This window comes from Chiloscyllium punctatum, chromosome 29 (assembly GCF_047496795.1).
Source record: "Chiloscyllium punctatum isolate Juve2018m chromosome 29, sChiPun1.3, whole genome shotgun sequence".
Lineage (NCBI taxonomy): Eukaryota > Metazoa > Chordata > Chondrichthyes > Orectolobiformes > Hemiscylliidae > Chiloscyllium > Chiloscyllium punctatum.
The window spans coordinates 60,708,374-60,733,750 of NC_092767.1; the positions used below are offsets into that span (position 1 = coordinate 60,708,374).

The 25,377-nt window shown below is 41.3% G+C and overlaps 1 protein-coding gene across 2 annotated transcripts in view; it reads left to right on the forward strand.

The window, feature by feature from the left end:
• The window catches only part of rnaset2l (ribonuclease T2, like), a 59,462-nt gene that overhangs the window by 5,047 nt on the left and 29,038 nt on the right, over nt 1-25,377 (forward strand). For both annotated transcript variants that reach the window (XM_072549204.1, XM_072549205.1), the window contains exons 3-7: nt 2,707-2,761; nt 8,571-8,635; nt 12,158-12,215; nt 20,045-20,109; nt 24,962-25,075. In XM_072549204.1, the coding sequence (XP_072405305.1) occupies nt 2,707-2,761; nt 8,571-8,635; nt 12,158-12,215; nt 20,045-20,109; nt 24,962-25,075 (357 nt within the window). The remainder of the gene's footprint in view (nt 1-2,706; nt 2,762-8,570; nt 8,636-12,157; nt 12,216-20,044; nt 20,110-24,961; nt 25,076-25,377) is intronic.

Genomic DNA, 25,377 nt, shown 5'->3' on the forward strand with positions numbered 1-25,377 from the left:
TTTTAGCTCAGGTTGGGGTTTTGGATGTAAGTTTGCTCGCTGAACTGGACAGTTTGTTTTTAGACATTTCGTCACCATACTAGGTAACATCTTCACTGAGCCTCCGAATGAAGCACTGGTGGTGTGGCCCGCTTTCTATTTATATGTTTAGGTTTCCTTGGGTTGGTGATGTCATTTCCTGTGGTGATATAATTTCCTATGGTGATGTCATTTCCTGTTCTTTTTCTCAGTGGGTGGTAAATGGGATTTAATCCAAGCCAACACATCCATCATAGGACAAGCCAGAGACACACACGAGAATTCCTAGAAGCATGGTATTCCAACCGGAACTCCATCAACAAACACATTGACTTGGATCCCATTTACCACCCACTGAGAAAAAGAACGGAGGCTCACTGATGACGTTACCTAGTACGGTGACAAAACATTTGAAACCGAAGCTACCAGCTCAGCGAACAAACCTACATCCATACACACACACTCTTACATACTCATACACTCATGCAGACCCTCTCTCATACGCATGCACATACATACCCCACACTCACACCCATGCACGCACCCTCTCACAGGCTTATACCCCATCGCACTCAAACACGCACTTTACCAAGCTTGCATACATGCAAATATGCACTCTCTCACGTGCACTCATGCTCAGACACACAGACTCACATGCACACACTCACTGTCGCTCTCTCTGCACGCGCACACGCATAAGTTTATGGGGTGAATTTGGATTTGCAGATACATTCTATTTTGCTCAAAAATGCAGAACCTGCATCTTTTGTAATAATTTGTAAATTCCACTTTGGAAATGTAACCAATCTGATTCAAGATTGGGATACAGACAGACTCTAAACTCACACCTTTAAGGCATTGTCTGAGCTGAGATGTCACCTTTTGTTATAAGACCTTGTTACCTTGAGAATGTGACTTAAAAGAAGTTCTGGGATTTACATATTAAAGAACCAAATTGGCAAACCCATTCTAAAAGATGAAAGACGTAACTAGGTTTGTTTAATGTATCATTGTATCACTGTAATCTTTTGCTCTAAATTCTGTGTCTTATGGTCCTGCTTCACAACCATCTAATGAAGAAGCAGTGCTTTGAAAGCTAGTGCTTCCAAATAAACCTGTTGGACTATGACCTGGTGTTGTGTGATTTTTAACTTTGTCCACCCCAGTCCAACACCGGCATCTCCAAATCATGACTCACAACGAGCTATGTACTGCGCAGTATGGATTTCACCTTTCCCAAATTTAAGTCAATTCTGGTGCCCACAAAAGGGCATGCACTAGCAGTGATGTCATCAAGCAGATGAAGTTGCCAATCACATTGAAGAACTTTCACAAACAGCAAACCAAGTAAAGACCATCCTTATGAAAGCAAATTACAGGATGCTGGAAATCTGAAACATACACTGAGACTGCAAGAGAAATTCAGGAGGTCTGGCAGCATCAGTAACAGAGAAACAGTTATTTTTTTCAGTCTAGCATGACTCTTCTGCTGCTAAACAGTCACACCAGGCTCGAAACTTCAACTCTTTCTCTCTCCAAAGATGCTACCAAACCTGCTGTGTTTCTACAGTATTCTGTTAAAGGCCATCCTTCACTTTTTGATTATTTTGCAGGGAGTGAATAAATATACTCCCCAGTGAGGGAAACAGCCTCTCAGCATCTACATCAACTTTGCTGTGGTTTTTATTTTCTCTTATTCAGCTAAACTCTAGAAAATATCGGCTCACTTGACTCGAGCTGAATGGGAAGGTAGGAAGACAAAAGGTCAATGATCTGACTGACAACTATTGAGTTGTCCTTGAGCAAATGGAATTGAGAACCAAGGTAATTTCCCTCCCTGTGAGTGCTTTACTGGGTTAGTATACCATTCGCTATGTACTTTTTGTTTTTTTATTTCCTTTAAATCTCTTCTCTCCCCTTGAGAAGACGCTGACCATATTGGGGTAACCATCCAGTCCACTCCACTTCAAACATAAACTTTGTTGGTGAATATGAAGAAGATGGAAAATACATATAGGAATACATCATGCAGCCCCTCAAGCCTTCTCACCAGATAAAATCATAGCTTAACTCCATTTTCCTGCTTATCCCAATATACATTAAGTATGAAACCCACAAGTCTGGTGGCTTATTTAAAATGCGGTACCACAATTAGCCTGATTCTGCTTTCACTGAGCAAACATATATCTTCACATTCCAATGCAAACCAATTGAGAGAGCTATCTCTGCTGTGTTTTTTCTTACCCCTTCCTGTTTATGAGGTTTTAAGAACAATTACAGCACCTAAGTTATTAAGATTGATTAACCAAGCATCAATGATGATTGTAGCATCAATGTTTTCAAGTTTGTCTGGGTTAGTACCAGATGGACAATTTATGTACCCTCTAGGCCACTAGGAGGTTAACCCAATGCAATATTAACAACTGACACACCAACAGTAAAAGTCCTAGAGTTCTCCTGATTTCCTGCTATAAAGGGTAACAGACAGTGTTGAGAGTAGCATTCAAGGGATAGAACAGTGGAAACTGTATTAAATATGGTAATAGTACTGAATCATTTTCCAGGGTGTTTCACCTGGCAACAACCACGGTTATAATGGGAGACAATGGGAAAATACAGGACCATATTTTTTGTCTTTAAACATAATTCAACTACATTGGTCCTTATTTTGTGATCTTTGTTTCAAAGTTGCCGATGGACGTGTTTGACATTTGCTCAACTGTGGCCAGGATCATTCTGTCTGGTAAGAAATTTGTAATTAACTTGTGCATTCATTCATGGAATGTAAACATTTCTGTTTAAGATGGCATTTATTACCCATCCTTAATTGCACTTGAAAAGATGGGGATGAACTGTCTTTTCTTGAACTGTTGCTAGCCAGGGGGCTATAGGTGCACCCGTAGCATTCTTAGGAAGGGAATTCCAGGACTTTGACCCAGCAAGAGTGAAGGAAAATCAATATAGCTCTGAATCAGAATGGTGTATGACTTGGAGTGATGTTATAGGTGATGGAGTAGAGGACATGGATATTAAAGCAGCCCTGGTGTGTTGATGGTACAGTTTTGCTGCCACTGCATCAGTGTGGAGGGAGCGAATTGTAAGGTGGTGGATGGGGCTTTTCTTTTTGTCCATAACGTTAATAAGGTCATAGGAGCAGAAGTAAGCCATTTCGCTTTAACAGTCAGTGAGATCATGGCTGATCCGATAATCCACAACTCTACTGCCTCACAGCGCCTGGGTTCAATTCCCGCCTCAGGCGACTGACTGTGTGGAGTTTGTACGTTCTCCCCGTGTCTGCGTGGGTTTTCTCCGGGTGCTCCGGTTTCCTCCCACAGTCCAAAGATGTGCAGGTCAGGTGAATTGGCCATGCTAAATTGCCTGTAGTGTTAGGTAAGGGGTAGATGTAGATGTAGGGGTATGGGTGGGTTACGCTTCGGCGGGGCGGTGTGGACTTGTTGGGCCGAAGGGCCTGTTTCCACACTGTAAGTAATCTAATCTAATCTAATCTAATCTAATCTAATCTACTTTCCTGCCTCTTCTCCCGAACCTTTTATTCCCTTACTGATTAAAAATCTATCTCAGCCTTTAATTTACTTAAACACCAGCCTCAATAGCCCTCTGCAGTAAAGAATTCCACAGATTCATTAAACCCTGACAGAATAATTTCCTCTTCATTTGAGTCTTAAATCAGCTGGTTGTAGACTCTCTCATAAGGGTGTTCAATAACAACCGAGATCGGTGAGTGGTGAAAATTGCCTCTTTATTGAGCGTCCACAGTACCACAGCTCAAAGTGGCGATGGAATTCAAAGTACAGTATTACAGTAGCCTCTTTCAGACACAGTTTTTACATATATTGAAATTTTAGCACTCTGGTGTCACATAGGGGGAAGCAAGAGATGGTTTAAACGTTTGCTAAATGCTGGCTATTACTGCTGACGGGATTAGAACGTCTATCCAGTCTGAGCTTGCATAATTAAGAGGTGTTAGTCCTTTTGCCTTTAAAGTTAGTAATGTTAGTAAAAATACTAGACCCATGTGATCTAAATAAGTGAGAAATGATATGTGTACTAAATAAAAGTATAGAAGATATTAAACTGATCTTCTGCAGCTGGGTTGTGAGACTTCATTTGATTAGAATCCCTACAGTGTGGAAACAGGCCATTTGGCCTAACAAGTCCACACCGACCCTCCAAAGAGTAACTCAGCCAGACCCACTCCCCTACATTGACTAATGCACCTAACACGATGGGGCAATTTAGCATGGTCTATTCACCTGACCTGCACATCTTTGGAGGAAACCAGAACACCCACACAGAGAATGTGCAAAACTCAACACAAACAATCACCTGAGGTGGGAATTGAACCTGGGTCCCTGGTGCTGTGAGGCAGCAGCACCAACCACTGAGCCACCAGGCCACCCATTTCTACCAGTAGTTAATAATCCAATTTAGACACGCAGAATTTGCATAACCAAATCAGAAATTGCTGGAAAAACTCAGCAGGTCTGACAGCATCTGTCGGGAGAAATTAGAAATTAACATTTCGGGTGTAGTGATCTGTTCTGAAGATTTGGCCTGTATCCCTCTAAATCTTTTCTATCCATGTACATTCACATGTCTTTTGAATATTGTAATTGTACTCGCCACCACCACTTCATTTGCAGCTCATTCCATATATGCACTGCCTTCTGTGAATCACAAAAGTAGCATCCAAGCTCAGCGGGTACTAGGAAAACAAATTAAATATTGGCCTTTATTTCAAAGGGAATGGAGTATAAAGGTAAGGAAGTATTGCTAAAACTATACAAGGCATTAGTTAGACACAGCTGGAATACTACAGACAGTTTTGAGCCCCTTACCTAAGAAAAGATACACTGATTTTGGAGGCAGTCCAGAGAAGGTTCTCTAGACTGATAGCAGGTATGGAGAGACTGTCTTATTAGGAAAGATTGGGTAGATTAGGTCTGTTTTTATTAGAATATAGAACAATGAGAGACTACCTTATTGAAATATACTGGTTTCTTGGAGGACTTGACAGATAGATGTTTCCCCTTGTGAGAAATTATACTATGATTTTCTTTACTAACTCACTCAGAAGCGCTCTATGTTTACTGCAAGTATCCCCTGCTTTTCAGAAGTTTGCTTTACGCCACTTTGCTTTTACGAAAGACCTACATCAGTACCTGTTTTTGCTAACCAAAAGAAATCCAAAGAAGATTTTCGCTTTTATGAAAGAAGGTGAAATGTTTCCCATACAAATTAATGCTTCTTTGCTTTACGCCATTTTGGCTTATGAAAGGAACACTCTACTTTTGGATAGCGGGGGATATCTGTATACCATGGTTGCATTCATTCATTCATAACTCTTTACTAAGTCACTCACAAGCACTCTATGTTTACTATACTGCATTTCCATACACTCATTCAGAAACCATGTTTTTAATAGTACATTTTACTCTTACAAGATTAACTAAATTAAACACGCCTTCCAACTCATTACAGTTTCTTTACAACTTCCAATTCTTATAAGCCCCACACTGCAAGCAGCGTTTAGATCAAACGCTACCCCTGAATAAGTGTTAATACTGTAGCCTACTCAGAACAATGCCCATCTTACCATCATGTCTCCATAACTCACTCAAAACTATGGAAAGATTACAATGTTAATTAGCCCTTAGCAACCATCTCTTGGGACCTTAATAGGTTGCAGGACATCAAACAGTTTCCACTACTAGCATGGCCCTACAGTCAGTTGCTCATTATCTCTGAAATTTCCTTATACACTACCAGGCCGACCAGATATCCCAACCCAATCTAGTCCCACCTGCCAGCACCCGGCCCATATACCTCCAATCCCTTCCTATTCATCTACCCATCCAAATGCCTCTTAAATGTTGCAATTGTACCAGCCTCCACCACATCTTCTGGCAGCTCATTCCATACACGCACCACCCTCAGCGGAAAAAGTTGCCCCTTAGGTCTCTTTTATATCTTTCCACTCTCACCCTAAACCTATGCCCTCTAGTTCTCCCTGATCCCAAGGAAAAGCCTTTGTCTATTGATCCTATCCATGCCCCTCATAATGACCCTATGACTACCTATTTCTATAACACTGTGTTACCTATTTTTAACTTTTATTTAGGACTGCCATCTTGTACTAATATATAGATTTATAGTTCTAAAATACACATTAAATAGGGCCACTACCTCCTTTAAGAAATTTACTATCAAAACAGCGCTTCCATGAATCTGCACGAATAAATGTGTAAGAACTGTCAAAATTGGCAAATGGAATCTCACAACCCAGCTGCAGAAGATCAGTTTAATATCCTCTATACTTTTATTTAGTACACATATCATTTCTCACTTATTTAGATCATATGGGTGTAGTAAATTTACTAAAATTACTAACTCTAAAGACAAAAAGGACTGACTCCAAGCTGGCTGGTCACAGCCAGGGTACTGTGTATTAGTAAATAAAGGGTAATTTGATGATGGGACACTGTGCAGTTATTTTAAGCACCCAAAGAGAGTTTATGTTTACTTGCAGAGGTCAGTGTTCAACTGCATTCCCACAATTCTGTGACAGGTTGCAACTCAATTAATCTAAACGTTGCTGCTATGCAGGTTTAAAATGCAGAGACACCTGGTGCCAGCTTATCTCACAAGTATATCAAATCCAGCTTTCCAAAGGTTACATGACCCTGTGTAACCAGTAAGTAAAATCATAGTTCCACTTTTGATCTTCAAGTAGCAAAAGAACATCTCTTGGTATATTCTCCATCAGAGGGCAGTGTCCAAACTTTCATTTTTCACAGTTCATATTCTTTACTGTGCTAACTCTTTTGACAGAATATCTTTTTGGGTTAGACTTTGGCAGTCAGCTTACATACCCTCGTGCAGCAATATTCTTAAATTTAGTTGTAATAATACTTACCAAAATGCCACAGATGTAGTTAATCTCTGATTACATTGTCTTTGGAAAGGGCATGGTTATAAATGTTAGCTGCCAACTGGACCTGGTACTTCCTTTTAGGAATATATAGGTCTCATGTCAATTAGAGGTTAACTAACTTCTATCCTTCATAAAGATGTGCTCATCAAAAATTTAATTATTTCTCATGTACCAAATCTCTTTCACCTATTATTCTAATGCTTGCTGACATTGACTGGCCACCCAGTTAGATATCACCTCAATTTGAAAACTCTGATCCTTGTTTTCAACTTCCTCCTATTTCTGTTATTTCCTCCATACCTAAAATTTTCATAATTAGCACCACCCTCCAATTCAGTGTTGTTGTAATGTTCTGTGTTGTTTGGGACCGGCACGGTGGCTCAGTGGTTAGCACTGCAGCCTCACAGCACCAGGGACCCAGGTTTGATTCCAGCCTCGAGCAACTTTGTGAAGTTTGCACATTCTCCCTGTGTCTGTGTGGGTTTCCTCCAGGTGGTCTGGTTTCCTCCCACAGTCCAAAGTTGTGCAGGTCAGGTGAATTGGCCATGCTAAATTGCCCATTAGTCAGAGGGAGATGGGTTACTCTTCAGAGGGTAGATGTGGACTTGTGGGGCTGAAGGGCCTGTTTCCACACTGTAGGGAATCTAATGTGCATCCTTGATTTTAATTATTCCACCATTAGCTGCTGTGTTTTCAGCTATCTTAACCCTGCATTCTGGAATTTTCTTCTGAAACCTCTGTGCCTCTGCTCTTACGATGATCATAACTCTACTTCTTGGATCAGGATTTTAGCCATTTGGACTGATACCTCCCTGTTCAGTGTCAAAAATGGTTTTGTTGACATTGCTCTTGTTAAGCAATAGGGTTGTTACCTCAAAGTCAACACGATAAGACATAAATGGATTTCTTTCTTTTTCTTAGTGTTCATTCACTTTGACTTAATATCAGTGAGGGCACAATGAGGTCCTTAAGTGAGCAATATTTGGCCACTTAAGGGCATCAAGCGCCAGTATGTTGGGAATGCTGTGCACGGACCTTCCTGCCAAATGCTTAACTGGGATGGAATCACAAAGGAGTTGGAGTTGGTGTTCCCCCCCATTGTGTTCCTACCTGATTAAATATCAACAAACTCATCAAAGGAGAGGGCAGAAGATTTTCTTCTCCAAAACACAAAAGGTTAACATCATTAGATTCAAAGCTGTTGTGTATAAATTGCAGGTTGTGACACAGCAACCCCATTCATTAGGTTAGAAATGTGCCCAAAGTATATTTAATCCTCTTCATTTTGATCTAAGTGTGAAAGATAACCACTGTGAAGTGACACCTCCCCACAGCAATGCATGCAAAACAGCTATCTCTACCAGATTCAATCTTTACCTGAATCTCTGTGGTAGCTCCTTAATATTGTTGCTCTGAAATGGTTCTAATTTTTTTTTAGAAAAATAGATTATACTATAGTACCACACTATCACTTGAACTTCTAAAAATAATTTACAATCTAATTATTTACAAATGCTGCCGTGTATTCAAGTGAAAGATCCATGATGCAGAAATAAATACAAAAAAACCCTGAAAATAATTATTTTCATTTTCTTAGACTTTATCAAAACTTCCCTGCATGATTCCAGATCAGGTGGATGGCTGGACGATTCATGGACTGTGGTAATTAAAAATAAATATTAATTATTTATCAACTACTTTTATTTAGCATAAGTTCCATAATATCTGTAAGAGCTTAGCAGTTTAATTTTGCCACAGGCATATTGCAGGACTGATTGAGAATATTTTCACATGACTCATTACAAATCAACCATTAAATGCCTTCCTTTCCATCAAAATGAAAAGCAGCTTCATTTTCGGATGGTTTGGATGCCTAGTTCACAATTCCTCTTTTGGGACATTAAGCACAGGAAGTCAATCTGAAGCTTCCATCTATGACATCTATCTTTCTATCCTCTATCATTACATTACAGGTATTTGAGGGAATCTCATCTCCGCAGTGAATTAGCATTCATTATGTGTGTAGGCTTTCTACCGATTTATGGTTTGGAAATAATAGGTTTGAACATTAATGGTGTCTTTACTGTACTGTGTAGAAATTATTATAAAGTAGCTTTGGGGAGTGGGCATATTGTGCCCACTGGTAAGCTCAGTGCCAACCATGTCTGCAGGATATGATGGCATACAGCATATTTTATAGACATCAACTAAAATACCAAATTATTTATTTTATTTTGATACCTTTTTAGTTTGGTTGAAGCATCCGATATTAGTCCGAAGATGGGTCAATGGACCAAAACGCTAACTCTTCACAGATGCTGTCAGATCTGCTGAGTTTCTTCATCAATTTGTTTTGTTTGTTTCAGATCTCCAGCATCCACAGTTCTTTGTTTTATATACCTGATATGGACTATAGTCTCCCACCATCTCCAAAAATTCTCAGATTGTACAGCTCATACTATTCTGGATTAGTGGTGCTGGAAGGGAACAGCAGTTCAAGCAGCATCCAAGGAGCTTCGAAATCGACATTTTGGGCAAAAGCCCTTCATCAGCCCGAAACGTCGATTTCGCTGCTCCTTGGATGCTGCCTGACCTGCTGTGCTTTTCCAGCACCACTAATCCAGAATCTGGTTTCCAGCATCTGCAGTCATTGTTTTTACCTCAGCTCATGCTATTGCAGTGTCAAAATTTTATGAATCATGTAGTCTACTACTACATGGTTCCTTTTATATATCCCATTTCTAAAAATACATTCTGCTGCTGTATTCATAATAATTATTTTCATAGAGTCATAGAGATGTACAGCATGGAAACAGACCCTTGGTCCAACTTGTCTATGTCAACCAGGTATTGTAATCTAGTCCCATTTAGAGTCATAGTCATAGAGATGTACAGCATGGAAACAGACCCTTGGTCCAACTTGTCTATGTCAACCAGGTATTGTAATCTAGTCCCATTTAGAGTCATAGTCATAGAGATGTACAGCATGGAAACAGACCCTTGGTCCAACTTGTCTATGTCAACCAGGTATTGTAATCTAGTCCCATTTAGAGTCATAGTCATAGAGATGTACAGCATGGAAACAGACCCTTCAGTCCAACTTGTCCACGCCGACCAGATATCCCAACCCAATCTAGTCCCACCTACCAGCACCTGGCCCATATCCCTCCAAACCCTTCCTATTCATATACCCATCCAAATGCCTCTTAAATGTTACAATTGTACCAGCCTCCACCACTTCCTCTGGCAGCTCATTCCATACACGTATGGAATGTGTGAAAAAGTTGCCCCGTAGGTCACTTTTATATCTTTCCCCTCTCACCCTAAACCTATACCCTCTAGTTCTGGACTCCCCCACCCCAGGGAAAAGACTTTGCCGAATTACCCTATCCATGTCCCTCATAATTTTGTAAAGATGTCTTTTAAATGCTGTAATTGTACCAGCCTCCGCCACTTCCTCTGGCAGCTCATTCCATACATGCACCACCCTGTCTGTGGAAAAATTGCTCCTTAGGTCCCTTTTATATCTTTACCCTCCCACCCTGAACCAATTCCCTCTAGTTCTGGACTCCCCCACCCCAGAGAAAAGACCTTGTCTGTTATTCCATGCCCCTCATGACTTTGTAAACCTCTATAAGGTCACCCCTCAGCCTCCAACACTCGAGGGTAAACAGCCCCAGCCTATTCAACCTCTCCCTGTAGCTCAAATCCTCCAACCCTGGCAATATCCTTGTAGATATTTTCTGAACCCTTTCAAGTTTCACAACATCCTTCTGATAGGAAGGAGACCAGAATTGCACGCAATATTCCAATAGTGGCCTAACCAATGTCCTGTACAGCCACAACATGACCTCCCGATTCCTATACTCAATGCTCTGACCAATAAAGGAAAGCATACCAAATGCCTTCTTCAGTTATCTGTCTATCTAATTGCATAGATATCTCTGAATTAATGATTAGTAGACTACCTTCCCCCTCCACCACACCCACCAATTATAAGTGAGAAACTTGTTGGTAGACCAACTCCATCATCTTACCCACAATAATTTTCTTAACTGTACTATGTACTATTGTTAACGGACAAAATCAAGTTTCCAAACTAAAAAATATAAATTGCATTTTATTCATTACTTCATAGCTTTTAAATTTATAGTTATGACATTATTGAAGTCTTTTGCTAAGAGAAGGTTCACTATAGGCCACGATGTGTCCTTCGATATTACTGAGTAATCTCACATCTATCATTGTTTCTTCTATTAGCTTATTATATGTCCATCCTTTATTTCTTCATTCTTTATGAAAAGGTTTTACTCTTTTAGAAGACAGATGACTAAATTGTCTATGTAACTTCAGCAGAATTGACTTTTTGATTTCTAAATTTCTACCTCTGATATCAATAATACTTCTTTAATGTCTTTCATTGAGAGGTTATATTCCATTAATAAAATACAATTATATCCAAATTGTCTAACAATAGTTTTCGTCATTTTCCACATCCAATTTCATCTGTGCTGTCTTCGTTGACGGTTTACATAATACCAAGAGTATTTCACTGAACACTACATCCGTGCTAATAAAATGATTGAATTTGGTTATTTTATAAGGAATTATCAGTCTTTTCAAAGATTTTAATATGTTATATTCCCCAACTCTGCAACGAGTGGAGCTGTCAAATTCCTAAACTTAGTCCTGATCCTTGTTACTAAGAATATTACCCTGCAGCTCAGAATTACTAGTTCAGTAGCATTACCTGAAGATCAACTCCAACCCACACTTGTTTCCCACTCCGATTATGAAGGCCACACCTTTTGGACCACTGTTTTCCAAGGTGGTGAAGCAAGTCTGGAGATTTCCAATTTTCATAGCCTGACATGGGAGGGGAACTCCAGTCTCAGTCTTTGGGTGGGAAAAATTTGCATTTTGATTAGAATAAATGATACAGCATTTTTAAACAGTCATTTAACGGGATTGTACATGTTTATGTGGGTACAATGTGCTAACTTCGATTGATCGCTGGAGTTATTTGTTCTGGCCAAATTGACATGGTTGAATTTGCAATTTTAATAGATGTATTGGTTAGATTGGAATTCTCAAACAGAATTGAATGAGTTGACTATTGTAATTGTGCTTCACTGGACTCAACAACTATCCAGAATTAAATGCATAACTTTTATTTAATTCCAGGCCAAATGGGAAAGAATCCTGCAATCGTACTTGGAAATTAGCTCAAAAGGATATTGGGGTAAGGAAAAAAAATCAAATTAAGCGGTCACATCACTTCTTCCACCTGGACACATCTTCCAGTGATGAACAATTATATGATACTGTTGTTTCCAAAAAGATGACCCAGAAAAGCACCTTGATTCGCCAACAGATACGTGGAGCTGCTGATGGATGAGGTGGTTTACATTTACATTGTACTCTTCATAACCACTGGATGCCTCAGAGTGCTTTACAAATAAAGTAAGTTTTGACATACAGTCAGTGCTCCCTTGCAGCAAACACAGCAGCCAATTTAGGCTCATTAAAGAACCAAAAAACAGTTGGAATTAATGTCCAGACAATCTGTTTGTCGGGGATGAATGTTCACCAAAAAGCCAAAGGTATCTTCCCTACTCTTCTTCGAAATAGATCGATGGGAGATTTCACATTTACATATCCAAGTAAGTGGAGCTTTGGTTTAAGGTATTATCTGAAATATAGTATCTTTGTTATTGCAATGCTTCCTCAGTGCTGTATTGGAATGTCAGCATGGAGTTCTGTGCTCAAGCCCTGGAGTGAGATTTCAAACTGGAACCTTGTGAATGATGACAAGTGTGCAACCAATAAAGCCAGAGTTGACATGGGGAGAATAAATAATTTGACATGATTAACATGTAAGTTTTTTAAAAAGTTGAGTTAAAACAGGAATCAGTGTCATCAGACAATAGGCAGCTTGCCAGCAGTAGAGATTTTGCATTGATTTGAACTGTGGAACCTAAGTACTAAATTTGCAGAATCTCAGTTTGGCAGATGTTTCTAAGATAAAAATGTAAACTATATTTTCATCAAGAGATTTAACTGTGAATATATCACACCATTATCACTGGTGATCAAACAAAATTCAAAAATTCCAAAATACAAAATTCAGCAGCACAAATGCAGAATGATGAATGTTTTGGAAATAAACTATAACTATGTATCAGAATTTCTGATGATTAATTATTGGACTGGTAGATATTTATGAGTTAAAAGATGAATCAAAAGGCTGAATTTTCCCATTTCTTGGCAAGTGTGTACTATCGTGTGGTTCATGTTCCCAGTCTACCATGAAGCATGGCAACTTTTCACATGCAATCTTCAGCTCTTCATCTCATTGATTATAAAATCAACCTCCTTGGCCCCTGCCTGATGGAACTGTGCAGCCAGAGAGGTGGAAGTGTTCCCTGAAACTGGGATTTTGCAACATTCACGTTGCTGGTGCCATACTTGGACCCTGGCTGGGCAGCACTTCAGATGCTGCAACTCTGTGATCCTGCATTGTTAGCTCCAAGAAAATGGCCCAGAGAATCTTGGTTTGCCATCAGACACCTGGAGGTTCTACTGGGTCAGGTGGAAGTAAGCAGCAGCGCAGTGGTTAGCACTGTGGTCTCACAGCACCAGGGACCTGGGTTTGATTCCACCCTCCAATGACTGTCTGTGGAAACATTAGGAAGAGGAGATTTACCAGGATGTTGCCTGGCATGGAGGGAAGGTCTTATGAGGAAAGGCTGAGGGACTTGAGGCTGTTTTTGTTAGAGAGGTTAAGAGGTGAATTGACAGAGACATACAAGATCATCAGAGGATTAGATAGGGTGGAGTGTGAGAGCCTTTTTCCTTGGATGGTGATGGCTAGCACGAGGGGACGTAGCTTTAAATTGAGATATAAGATCATAGATATAAGACAGATGTCAGAAAAAGTTTCTTTACTCAGAGAGTAGTAAGGGCGTGTAACGCCCTGCCTACAACAGTAGTAGCCTCACCAACTTTAAGGGCATTTAAATTGTCTTTGGATAAATATATGGGGCATTATGGAATAGTGTAGGTTAGAGGGGCTTCAGATTGGTTTCAAAGTCGGTGCAACATCAAGGGCCAAAGGGCCTGTAGTGCACTGTAATGTTCTATGTTCTATGTGGAGTTTGCACATTCTCCCTGTGTCTGCATGTGTTTCCTCCGGGTGCTCTGGTTTCCTCCCACAGTCCAAAGATGTGCAGGTTAGGTGGATTGGGCCATGCTAAATTGCCCATAGTGTCAGGATTTGTAGGCTGGGTGGATTATGGGAAATGCAGAGACAGAAGACGGGGGCAGTGGATCTGGGTGGGATGTCCTTCGGAAAGTTGGAATGGGCCAAGTGGCCTGCTTCAACACTGTCGGTATCCTATCGTTCTATGAAGGAAGTGAAATTACTGCACAGAGGCTGGTCTCTCTCCACCAAGTTATCCTTTATTTACTTGTGCATAGTACACTGTCTGTAGCTAGCCAGCCAGCTTGGAGTCAGTCCGCTGAACTGAAAAAATTCTAAATCCCCTGTTTATATATTTTTTAACCCCCACACTATCGCCTAAGTGCACTAGTGCTAATCCCCTGTTTATACTGGTCAGTCAAGTCTTCCTAATTGGCCCAGGTTAAGAGTCCCAATCAAGGACCTTGTAGTCAACAAGATCCACCTGGTTCCAATCACTACACGAAGGGAATGCAATTTCCTGCTGACTGGCAAAGGAGGCTATTAGCGCTGAAAATGTGTTGCTGGAAAAGCGCAGCAGGTCAAGCAGCATCCAAGGAGCAGGAGAATCGATGTTTCAGCAGGGCTCATGCCCGAAATGTCGATTCTCCTGCTCCTTGGATGCTGCCTGACCTGCTGCGCTTTTCCAGCAACACAGTTTCAGCTCTAATCTCCAGCATCTGCAGTCCTCACTTTCTCCTAAAGGAGGCTATTACACCAGTCTCAGCCAACCTGAAGTAAGATAGCAGACCAGGTCAGTGCAACGTCCCAGGTGACGTCCAGCGATGCAGGAAGAAGGTTAATGAGTTTCTGTGATGCGCAATTGTCATTATTTCATCTCTGCTACCTCACACAAACAGTCACAATTCACTCTAACTCTGCCACTGCATACACTTCTCATTAAGGTTCATTGATCTATTTTGTCATCTACCTGCTCAGCATTTTCCAAGATGGAGGCAGAGTAGGATACCTCATCCATTCCATCGATTACTTTTTCTTCTTTTATCTCTTGGGTTTTGTTTCTCTTCTTTTATCTCGGTGATGTCCTGAACTCTCAGCCTTGTCATGGACTTGAACTGCTGGCCATGGCATGAACTCGGAATCCCAGCCTTCAGCCTCGGTGTAGACTCGGACTCTCAGCCTTGGTACAAACACAGCAAGGCAGTCTCCTGGCATAGTGTGGCATAGTGTGTCGGGCTCTCGGCCTGGCATGGAGGTTTTTCAGCCCAGCAAGGCATCTCTCGGCCCAGCATGATAGACCCCTGGCCTGGCATGGTGATCTCCCAGCCTGGTGTGGCAGTCTCTTGGTGGCCCAGTGTTGTGGTCTCTTGGCGACACATAGTGATCTCTCAGCCTGGCATGATGGCTTTTCAGTGGCCTGTGGCAGTGTTTCTGCCTGGCGTGGCCTCAGCATGAACTTCTGAGGTGATTCCAGAGTGGTCTCCCGGTCTCAAGAGCTTTAGGATGAAGCCTGGTGATCGAGAGTCAAGGCCTCATGCCACCTGGAAGCTCGGTGCCAGCATGGATGGTGTTGAAAGGACTGTTGTTCTCAATGTTTTATTTCTCTATTTTCTAATTTATTCCTATGATCTGCAACATTGGTCTTTGTTATTTCTTTATTTTTCTATTTTCTTTCCTTAAGAATTTGTACTGAAGATCTGTATCTAGGTACCTTATAGCTAAGATGGCGCTGTAAGTAGCGACTTGTCAACTTCTCACTGTATACATTTGAGTATATGCGACAATAAAGCAAATCTAATTTAATTCAGAGACATTATTGCAAACTTCTGGAGCAGGTGGGGTCTGAACCCAGACCTCTTGTTTCAGAGATAGGGAGACTACCACTGTGCTTCAGGAAGTCTTAAATTTCAGAAACTACAAAGCTCATTTATTACAAGCATTATATTTACACAAAGGCTGTCCACTGCCTCATCCTCCCAAACTGCAAACCCCTTCTGCCCTCTGAATTTCCTGCTCATTCACTGAGGACAGCTCACCAGCTCTCTTGCACCTGTATTGCCACCTAATGCTCTACCACTGACTGCCATTGTTTTCCATAATTTCCTTTGTCTCACAAGAAAAGAAATTGGCATTCTCCCTGGACTGATGTCTTTACAGCAGCTTGAGTGACATCTCTTTAATCCCCAGAACAATTGCTCTTACCTGTGGGGCTGACCATGGCCAAAGCTCTGTACTGGAATAGGATAAGCCCCTTGATCATGACTGGCTTGATCTCACTAAGGACTTGTCCCATTGCACAGCAACATGGTCACTCCCTTGACTCAAAAATGTGTTGCTGGAAAAGCGCAGCAGGTCAGGCAGCATCCAAGGAGTAGGAGAATCGACGTTTCGGGCATAAGCCCTTCTTATGCCCGAAACGTCTATTCTCCTGCTCCTTGGATGCTGCCTGACTTGCTGCGCTTTTCCAGCAACACATTTTTGAGCCCTGATTCTTCAGCATCTGCAGTCCTCACTCACTCCCTTGACTGTTCAGTGTATCAAATTGGCAAGCTGCCTGCCTCTCCTTCTACATTAAATGCAATGCAAGCCTCAGAGTCTGACAGGCTCCAGGTAAGTGCTAAGAAATTAAGCTAAGAGAGAGGACAATATAGTGAAGAGGTGGCACAGACAGAATTTGTTGTGTCTCTAACCCCCCATTCAGCCAATCTGTCATGTAGCCTTTTTTCCATTCAAGTGGAAATGTGCCACTGCTACCTTTCCTATTTGCCCATCATAAGTATGTTTTCCTTTTTTGTGTTTTAAATGTTCCAAGCAAATCTTGCAACCCAATCAAAGTTCTGAAATCAGTCCAAGATCACTCCCTATATGACCTAAACCAGTTCCCAAAGTTTTAATAGACTGGTATACAATACATGTGAAATCTTCCAGGGCAACTCTTTCTACTGGCAGCATGTGATTTATGTGTTTTTGAACTTCTCAGTACGTGAAGTGTTTCCTCCCCAAAATTGGTTACAGAATGTTTACAAGGCAACAAGAGAACAAGGATTGTGTTCTCTTTCTTTTAAGATCTTCTGATTTTTAGAAATGAGAATTCTTAGTTATTAAGAATACGAGCTATAGAACCTAACCCGAAGCATGCCCTTTGCAGCTACATTAAACAAGGTGTACTGGAATACTGTACATTGATGAGCTGATTATTCACTTTTCTAAGAAGAAGAACCCATCAATACTTTATCTTCTGAGATGCATTGCTTTTTTTAGAGTCATAGAGACGTACAGCATGGAAACAGACCGTTCAGTCCAACTCATCCATACCAACCAGATATCCCAACCCAATCTAGTTCCACCTGCCAGCACTCGGCCCATATACCTCCAAACCCTTCCTATTCATATACCCATCCAAATGCCTCTTAAATGTTGCAATTGTACCGGCGTCCACCACATCCTCTGGCAGCTTATTCCATACACGTACCACCCTCTACGTGAAAATGTTGCCCCTTAGGTCTCTTTTGACTTTGCCTGTTTACCCTATCCATGCCCCTCATAATTTTGTAAACCTCTATAAGGTCACCCCTCAGCCTCCGACGCTTCAGGGAAAACAGCCCCAGCCTGTTCAGCCTCTCCCTCTTGTTCAAATCCTCCAACCCTGGCAACATCCTTGTAAATTTTTTCTGAACCCTTTCAAGTTTCGCAACATCTTCCCGATAGGAAGGAGACCAGAATTGCATGCAATATTCCAACAGTGGCCTAACCAATGTCCTGCACAGCCGCAACATGACCTCCCAACTCCTGTATTCAATACTCTGACCAATAAAAGAAAGCATACCAAACGCCACCTTCACTATCCTATCTACCTGCGACTCCACTTTCAAGGAGCTATGAACCTGCACTCCAAGGTCTCTTTGTTCAGCAACACTTCCTAGGACCTTAGCATTAAGTGTATAAGTCCTGCTAAAATTTGCTTTCCCAAAATGCAGCACTTTGCATTTATCTGAATTAAACTCCATCTGCCACTCCTCAGCCCATTGGCCCATCTGGTCAAGATCCTGTTGTAGTCTGAGGTAACCCTCTTCGCTGTCTACTACACCTCCAATTTTGGTAAACTTACTAACTGTACCTCTTATGCTCGCATCCAAATCATTTATGTAAATGACAAAAAGTAGAGGGCCCAGCACCGATCCTTGTGGTATTCCACTGGGCACAGGCCTCCAGTCTGAAAAACAACCCTCCACCACCACCCTCTGTCTTCTACCTTTGAGCCAGTTCTGTATCCAAATGGCTAGTTCTCCCTTTATTCCGTGAGATCTAACCTTGCTAACCAGTCTCCCATGGGGAACCTTGTCAAATGCCTTACTGAAGTCCTTATAGATCACATCTACTGCTCTGCCCTCGTCAATCCTCTTTGTTATTTCTTCAAAAAACTCAATCAAATTTGTGAGACATGATTTCCCACACACAAAGCCATGTTGACTGTCCCTAATCAGTCCTGGCCTTTCCAAATACATAGAGGTAAAAACAATAACTGCAGATGCTGGAAACCAGATTCTGGATTAGTGCTGGAAGAGCACAGCAGTTCAGGCAGCATCCAAGTAGCTTCGAAATCATTCCTGATGAAGGGCTTTTGCCCGAAACGTCAATTTCGAAGTCCCTTTCCAAATACATGTACATCCTGTCCCTCAGGATTCCCTCCAACAACTTGCTCATCACAACATCAGACTAACTGGTCTATAGTTCCCTGGCCTGTCCTTACCACCCACTGAGGTTCATCCTGTACAGCTCCATGATGCAGCATTCTACGCTCTCCACAGTGTTCCCAGAGATGTGCATCTAGACAAATATCAACTAAGCCTGGAGGAGCACAGCCAGTCAGGCAGCATCAGAGGAGCAGGAGAGTCGATGTTTCGAGCATAAGCCCTTCATCAGGAAAGATGCTCTTCGCTCCTACTCCTCAGATGCTGCCTGACCTATTGTGCTTTTCCAACACTACACTCTTCGACTCTGATCTCCTGCATCTGCAGTCCTCACTTTCTCCTAAGCCTGGAGGATCCTCAGTGAAAGATACTCTTTCTAAAACTTACTGGTCCTCCAGTGTAAGGAGTTGTTTTTGATCAAGTGTTGCACTTTGGCATATTCCAAGATGACATGCTGATGGACCCACTGAAGCTTGGGGTAACCATTGCAGAGATGCAGCGGGGAAAGATCACCATCTGAGGCTGTTCAGGCACAGTACACTGAGGGTCTGCAAACTGTAATATTTGTCAGGCCATGTACCTCATAAAGCATGTATGTTGCAAATCAAGAATATTTAAAATTTAATGGGGCACCTTGGAGTGAAGATGTTATGTAGAGAACTTCACACCCTATTTGTAATTATACATTTTTTACCATTGGCTTGCATTCTTGACATGGAATGTATTTGTTAAATATGAAAACTGTTATAGTCATACAAGTTGAATTTTCTCACAGGTCCTGTAATGTTCAAGTCAGTGTTTTTGTAATATATTTTGTTTGCAAATTTTATGAATAAACTATATTTTGGGGAAAAAGAATAATTTATTTCCAAAGTAATGTTTCTCTTAGGCTGAAAATACTTCTTCACCCTCATGGATATTGTCACTTTATTCCTAATAACTGTAGAATTTCTAAGTTTGGGTCTATTTCCTCTTATGTTAAAAATGTGTACAAATTCTATCCCAAAGTCCTAAAAGGACTAGAGAATGCTTAATTCAGCTCCATTTTTATTTTATTATGTCCACTCTTGCACTATACTTATAAGCCATAGTGCTTGATGCAGTTGCAATTTTTGTGCATAGAACATCATTGAGAAAAATGGAAATCTGATTTTCAATTCTCTTGTTACTCTATTTCAGGATCTTTGGACTGACATGAGGAAGTACTGGCCAAGTCTGATTAGTGAAGATCCTTTTAAGTTTTGGTAAGTAGTGTCTACTACAATGACTGCATTAATAGTTTTACAAGCTGCTAGCTGACTGTGATAGATTGGCTCTTGCCCGAAACGTCGATTTCGCTGCTCGTTGGATGCTGCCTGAACTGCTGTGCTCTTCCAGCACCACTAATCCAGAATGTGATAGATTCAGGCAGGATTTGAGAAATCACTATTGGATCAGGGGCACGTTACTGTTGTTAGTGATGGGGCTATTGGGTGAATGGGATATCTTTTGAGACCCTCATGCATATTTCTGTGACGTGGTTAGAGAGCAACACTGGAAGGTGCTGTTTTTCTCTCAGTTCACCCGCTGTTGCACAGCAGGGTCAACATCAACAGCAGAGGAGAGATAAATGAACAGTGCAAATAAACTTCAGTCTTATTGATGATCCTCATATTGTGCTATTCCCTCCCACATTTATTAGAAACTATGAATTAGTGCCTAAATGTTTGAAAGAAATAAAATTCTTCATCCTATAACATGATATAATATGTATGCGCATTATCACGTGTCACCACAACTGAATATTAATTAGAGTTGGGCTCTTAAGCTGTTGACAGATTCAGGAAAACTCAAATACTTCTGGGCTAGATTTCCTGCTGCAATGTTACATTTTGTATGATTTTCAAACAAACATACTTGACAAGTACAATGTTCAGATCTAAGCAACCAAAAATAATTCACGTAAAAGCAAAATGCTGCAGATGTTGGAGATCTGAGACAAAATAAATGCTGGAAAACTGAGCCTCAGGCCAAGCCCATCAGCAACTGCAATATGCTATTAATCACTGAGAATATTAACGAGTGTTTGTAAATTGTTCTGTAAGTGCATACAGTTCACTGGATGTTCTGGAATGCCCAAATGAAAACAAGCTGAGAGCACATTGGCAATTCAGAGGATAAAGAAATTCCCTTCAAGTGCCAAAACTGATTGCTTGCCTAATTGTGTGAAAGGACTTTGCTTGCAAGTCCTTGCTTGAGAGATTATTTTCACTATCTTAAAAGTGACTGCCACTTTTGTGTAGAGTTGTGTGTCTAATTTCCATTTTGCAGCTATGATCCATCATCAGTATAGGAGTCTCTATACTGTTTTAGGTTGCATCTCAGATGGGGACCAAATGACCAAAAGCATCAATAACACTAGCAGCAAGAGCACTACCAGCAGCACCTTTCTCCTCACAGATCTACCTCTCCACAGGAGAAATGGGAAGAGAGCAGCTTATAGGAAATGATAGCCACAGCACAGGACGTACAGAAAAATAATTACCTTCCTGGTCATGTTGGAGCAGCAGTGCCTCAGCAGGCTTAGGGTCTCACATCAGAGATGCTGCCAAGTGCCTTTGGTGGTCACCACCACACTCAACCTTTTTGTCTCTGCATCCTGCTATGCCATAGGTATTGCAGGACCTTGCAGTGAACTGGACACAAATGCATCATACAGATGAAATGCTTTTTATCAATGTCCGCTTTACCAGTAATTATGTCAGAATGAGCAAGTGCCCAGTTTGCAGTACTGGGTGGTTTTCCCCAGGTGCAGGGCATTATAGACCACACACGTGTGGCAAGTGGCCATTAAGGGACAGTCAGATCATCAACGAAGCGGAAAGGCTTTGACTCCACCAATGTAAAGCTGGTACACAACTTAAAAGATTGTGCCAGTGTGCACAAGGTTCATGGAAAACTGCCATGATGCTTTTCTCTTGCTCCAGTTCACTGTCCCTGATCAAAGCAAACATCCCAGCTGGATGTTCAGAGATAACTGGCAGCCACTTTTTTATTTGATTCACTTGTGGGCTGTGGGCATCAATGGCTAGCCAGCATTTACTGCCTATCCCTAGTTGCTGTTAAGAAGGTGGTGCTGAGCTGCCTTCTTGAACTGCTACAGTCCACGATGCCGTTAGGGAAGGTATTCCAGGATTTTGACCCAGTGACAGGTAAGGGACAGTGATATATTTCCAAGTCAGGACAGTGAATGGCTTGGTGAGGAACTTTCAGGTGATGGTGTTCCCAAGTATCTGCTGCCCTTACCCTTCTAGATGGAAGTGGTTGTGGATTTAGAAGATGCTGTCTAAGCATTTTAGGCGAATTTCTGCAATGAATCTTGTAGATAGTACACACTGTTGCTCCTGACAATTGTTGATAGGAGGAGTGGATGCTTGTGGATATGGTGCCAATCAAGTGGACTGCTTTGTCCTGGGCACTGTCAAGCTTAGAGTGTTGTTGGAGCTGCACCCATCTAGAATAGTGGGGAATCTTCCATCACACTTCTTAATCTGTGCCTTGTCGTGAGTGAATAGGCTTTGGGGAATCAGGAGGTGTATTAATCGCCATAATATTCTTCGCCTCTGACCTGATCTTTTAACCATTGTATTTATATGCTGAATCTAACTGAATTTCTGGTCAATGGTAACCCCCAGGATGTTGATAGTGTGGAATTCAGTGGTGGTAACACCATTGAAAGTCAAAGGACAGTGGTTTGATTGTCTCTTATTGAAGATGGTCATTGCCTGGCATTTGTACAGCGAGAATGTTACTTGCCACTTGTCAGCCCAAGCCTGGATATTGTCCAGATCTTGTTATATTTGAACATGGACTGCTTTGATATCTGAGGAGCAGCGAACATTGTGCAGTTATCGGCAAACATTCCCATGGAGGGAAGGTCATTGATAAAGCAGCTGAAGATGATTAGGCCGAGGACACCATCCTGAGGAGCTCATGTCGAAATATCATGGAGCTGAGATGATTGACCTGCAATAATCACAACTATCTTCCTATGTGTCAGATTACAAGATTACGTTTCAGTGCAATTCTGCTGCTGTTTGTGACCAACAGAACCTCATGGATGCCCAGACATGAGTTGTTATGTCTGTTTGAGGTCTATCCCATTTTGCATGGTGATAGTGCCACACAACACAATGGAGAGTATTCTCAACTTGAAGGCAAGACTTCATCTCCACAAGGACTGTGCAGTGGTCACTCTTACCAATAACATCATGGGCAAATGCAATTGCAGCTGACATTTTGGTAAGGATGAGGTCATGTATATTTTCTCTCTTGTTGGTTACCTCACTACCTACCACAGACCCAGTCTAATAGCTACATCCTTTAGGACCTGATCAGCTTGGTCAGTAGTGCTGCTACTGAGCTACTCTTAGTGCTGGACATTGAAATCCTCCAGCCAAGTAAAGGCAACAGATTAGAGCCAAGAAAAACCCAAGCAATGAACACAAGAATGAAAGCCATATGACAAGCAACTGTGTTACTCAGCAAGTAAATGACACAATTAAGGTACACATCTGCTGCTTCAATAAACTTGGTGCAGCCCTTCGAAATGGACTACTATGACGACTGTGGTGTGCTGAGTTAAGTTCGAAAAGTACTTTTAACCAACCTGTTTGGGTGTGGTATGACATATCTCCATTGGCACCAAATCTGCTGAGATATGGACTTTCAGGAATAACAAGGCGTGGAGCATACAATATATTCAGAAGACAAGTAAGAGAATAAGGAATGGATTCAGCCAATGCAACATCAGCAGAGCACATTTCTGTCCAGGATGGCATGAGTTATTATGGTAATGGAGGGAGTTGTAAGGAGTGAAAGTATTATTAGCTGATCCCTGGTTTCCTTGTCCCCTTCCATCATCCTGTGATTCAACTACCTCTGTTTCACATGAAGACTTGGTAATGCTGTCCTACACGCAATGCCCTCAGATACTGAAAAGAATTCCATGAAATGAGTCCTAACTAATGAGTTATTGTTTTAGTCCATCAAAGTCTACAGCCAAAAATGTATTCAGTTGCTTTTAACTGAAGACCAGATCAACATTTGGTGCCATGTATTCTTGTGTGACACAGAAACCTGATAACTTAATTACTTCCTCCAATAACAGGGGCAGTATTTTTATTCTTTAATGGAATATCTTATTCATAGAAATCAAATGTTACATGCATAAATAAAATCCTCCACTGAATCTGATGAAACTCCATTCGTGTATGGAACCGTATAATTTGTCATTTTTTTATCTGTGACTACACAAATAAAATGTATGGGATGCAGTTAGTTTTCCAAAGTTGAATTTGAAGTATAGAATTAGAATTAGGTTTATTGTCACATGTACTCAAGTACAGAATTATAGGAGCACAGTGAAAAGTTTACAATGTCACCCACATGGTGCCATCTTTAGATGAGATTAGATTCCCTACAGTGTGGAAACAGGCCCTTCAGCCCAACCAGTCCACACCGCCCCTCTGAAGAGTAACCCACCCAGAACCATTTCCCTCTGACGAATGCACCTAACACTACGGGCAATTTAGCATGGCCAATTCACCTGACCTGCACATCTTTGGACTGTGGGAGGAAACTGGAGCACCCAGAGGAAACCCACGCCGACACGGGGAGAATGTGCAAACTCCACACAGTCACCTGAGGCTGGAATTGAACCCGGGAATCTGTTGCTGTGAGGCAGCAGTGCTAACCACTGAGCCACCATGCTGCCCTTTGGTACAAATCTTAGATATAAAATAGAGAAATAAAGAAAAAAATATTACAATTACATGTCACCATACAGTTATTCATTGTATAAGTTAGAAAAATAAGAAATAAAGTTAAAAAAGATATATATTACATCTTTCTATAAAGAACCTAAATCAACACAGGGGGCTTTCACACATGGTCTGGGCTCACAAGCTGCTGACCACCTGCATCAGTCCCCAGTTCAACAATGGCCAACCTTGCTCTGCTCAGGCCTCCAGTCAGATATACTAATTGACCTGTTTCTTTTCAATGTTAGTGTCAGAAATATACACTATGATTTAAAGATTTTTCCCTACATTTCAGGCAAAATGAATGGACCAAACATGGCACCTGTGCAACCTGCGCTAAAAACATGTCTTGCCCACACAAGTATTTCAGCCTGGCGCTGGAACTTCGGACAAAGGTCTCCATCAATGAGTGAGTTATGTTGTCAGTGTGTCAAGTAAAAGCTCAGGTCAGTCAGTCTTAATGGAAAGTTGTCATTCTAATGAGACAGACCCAAAATATTTATCAGTTTACTAGTGACAGATTGAACATTGATACTATGGTGGTAATACCAATGAGGCAAGTACTCTAAGGGCAAATGTTAATTCTTGGAGACTTGAGTTCAAATTCCACTATGCAGGATGGCTACATTTAAATTCAACTAATAAAAAATCCGGAATGTAAAAGGTAGTCTCTTTTCCAATCATTCTGTACAAAACGTTATGACACTCCTC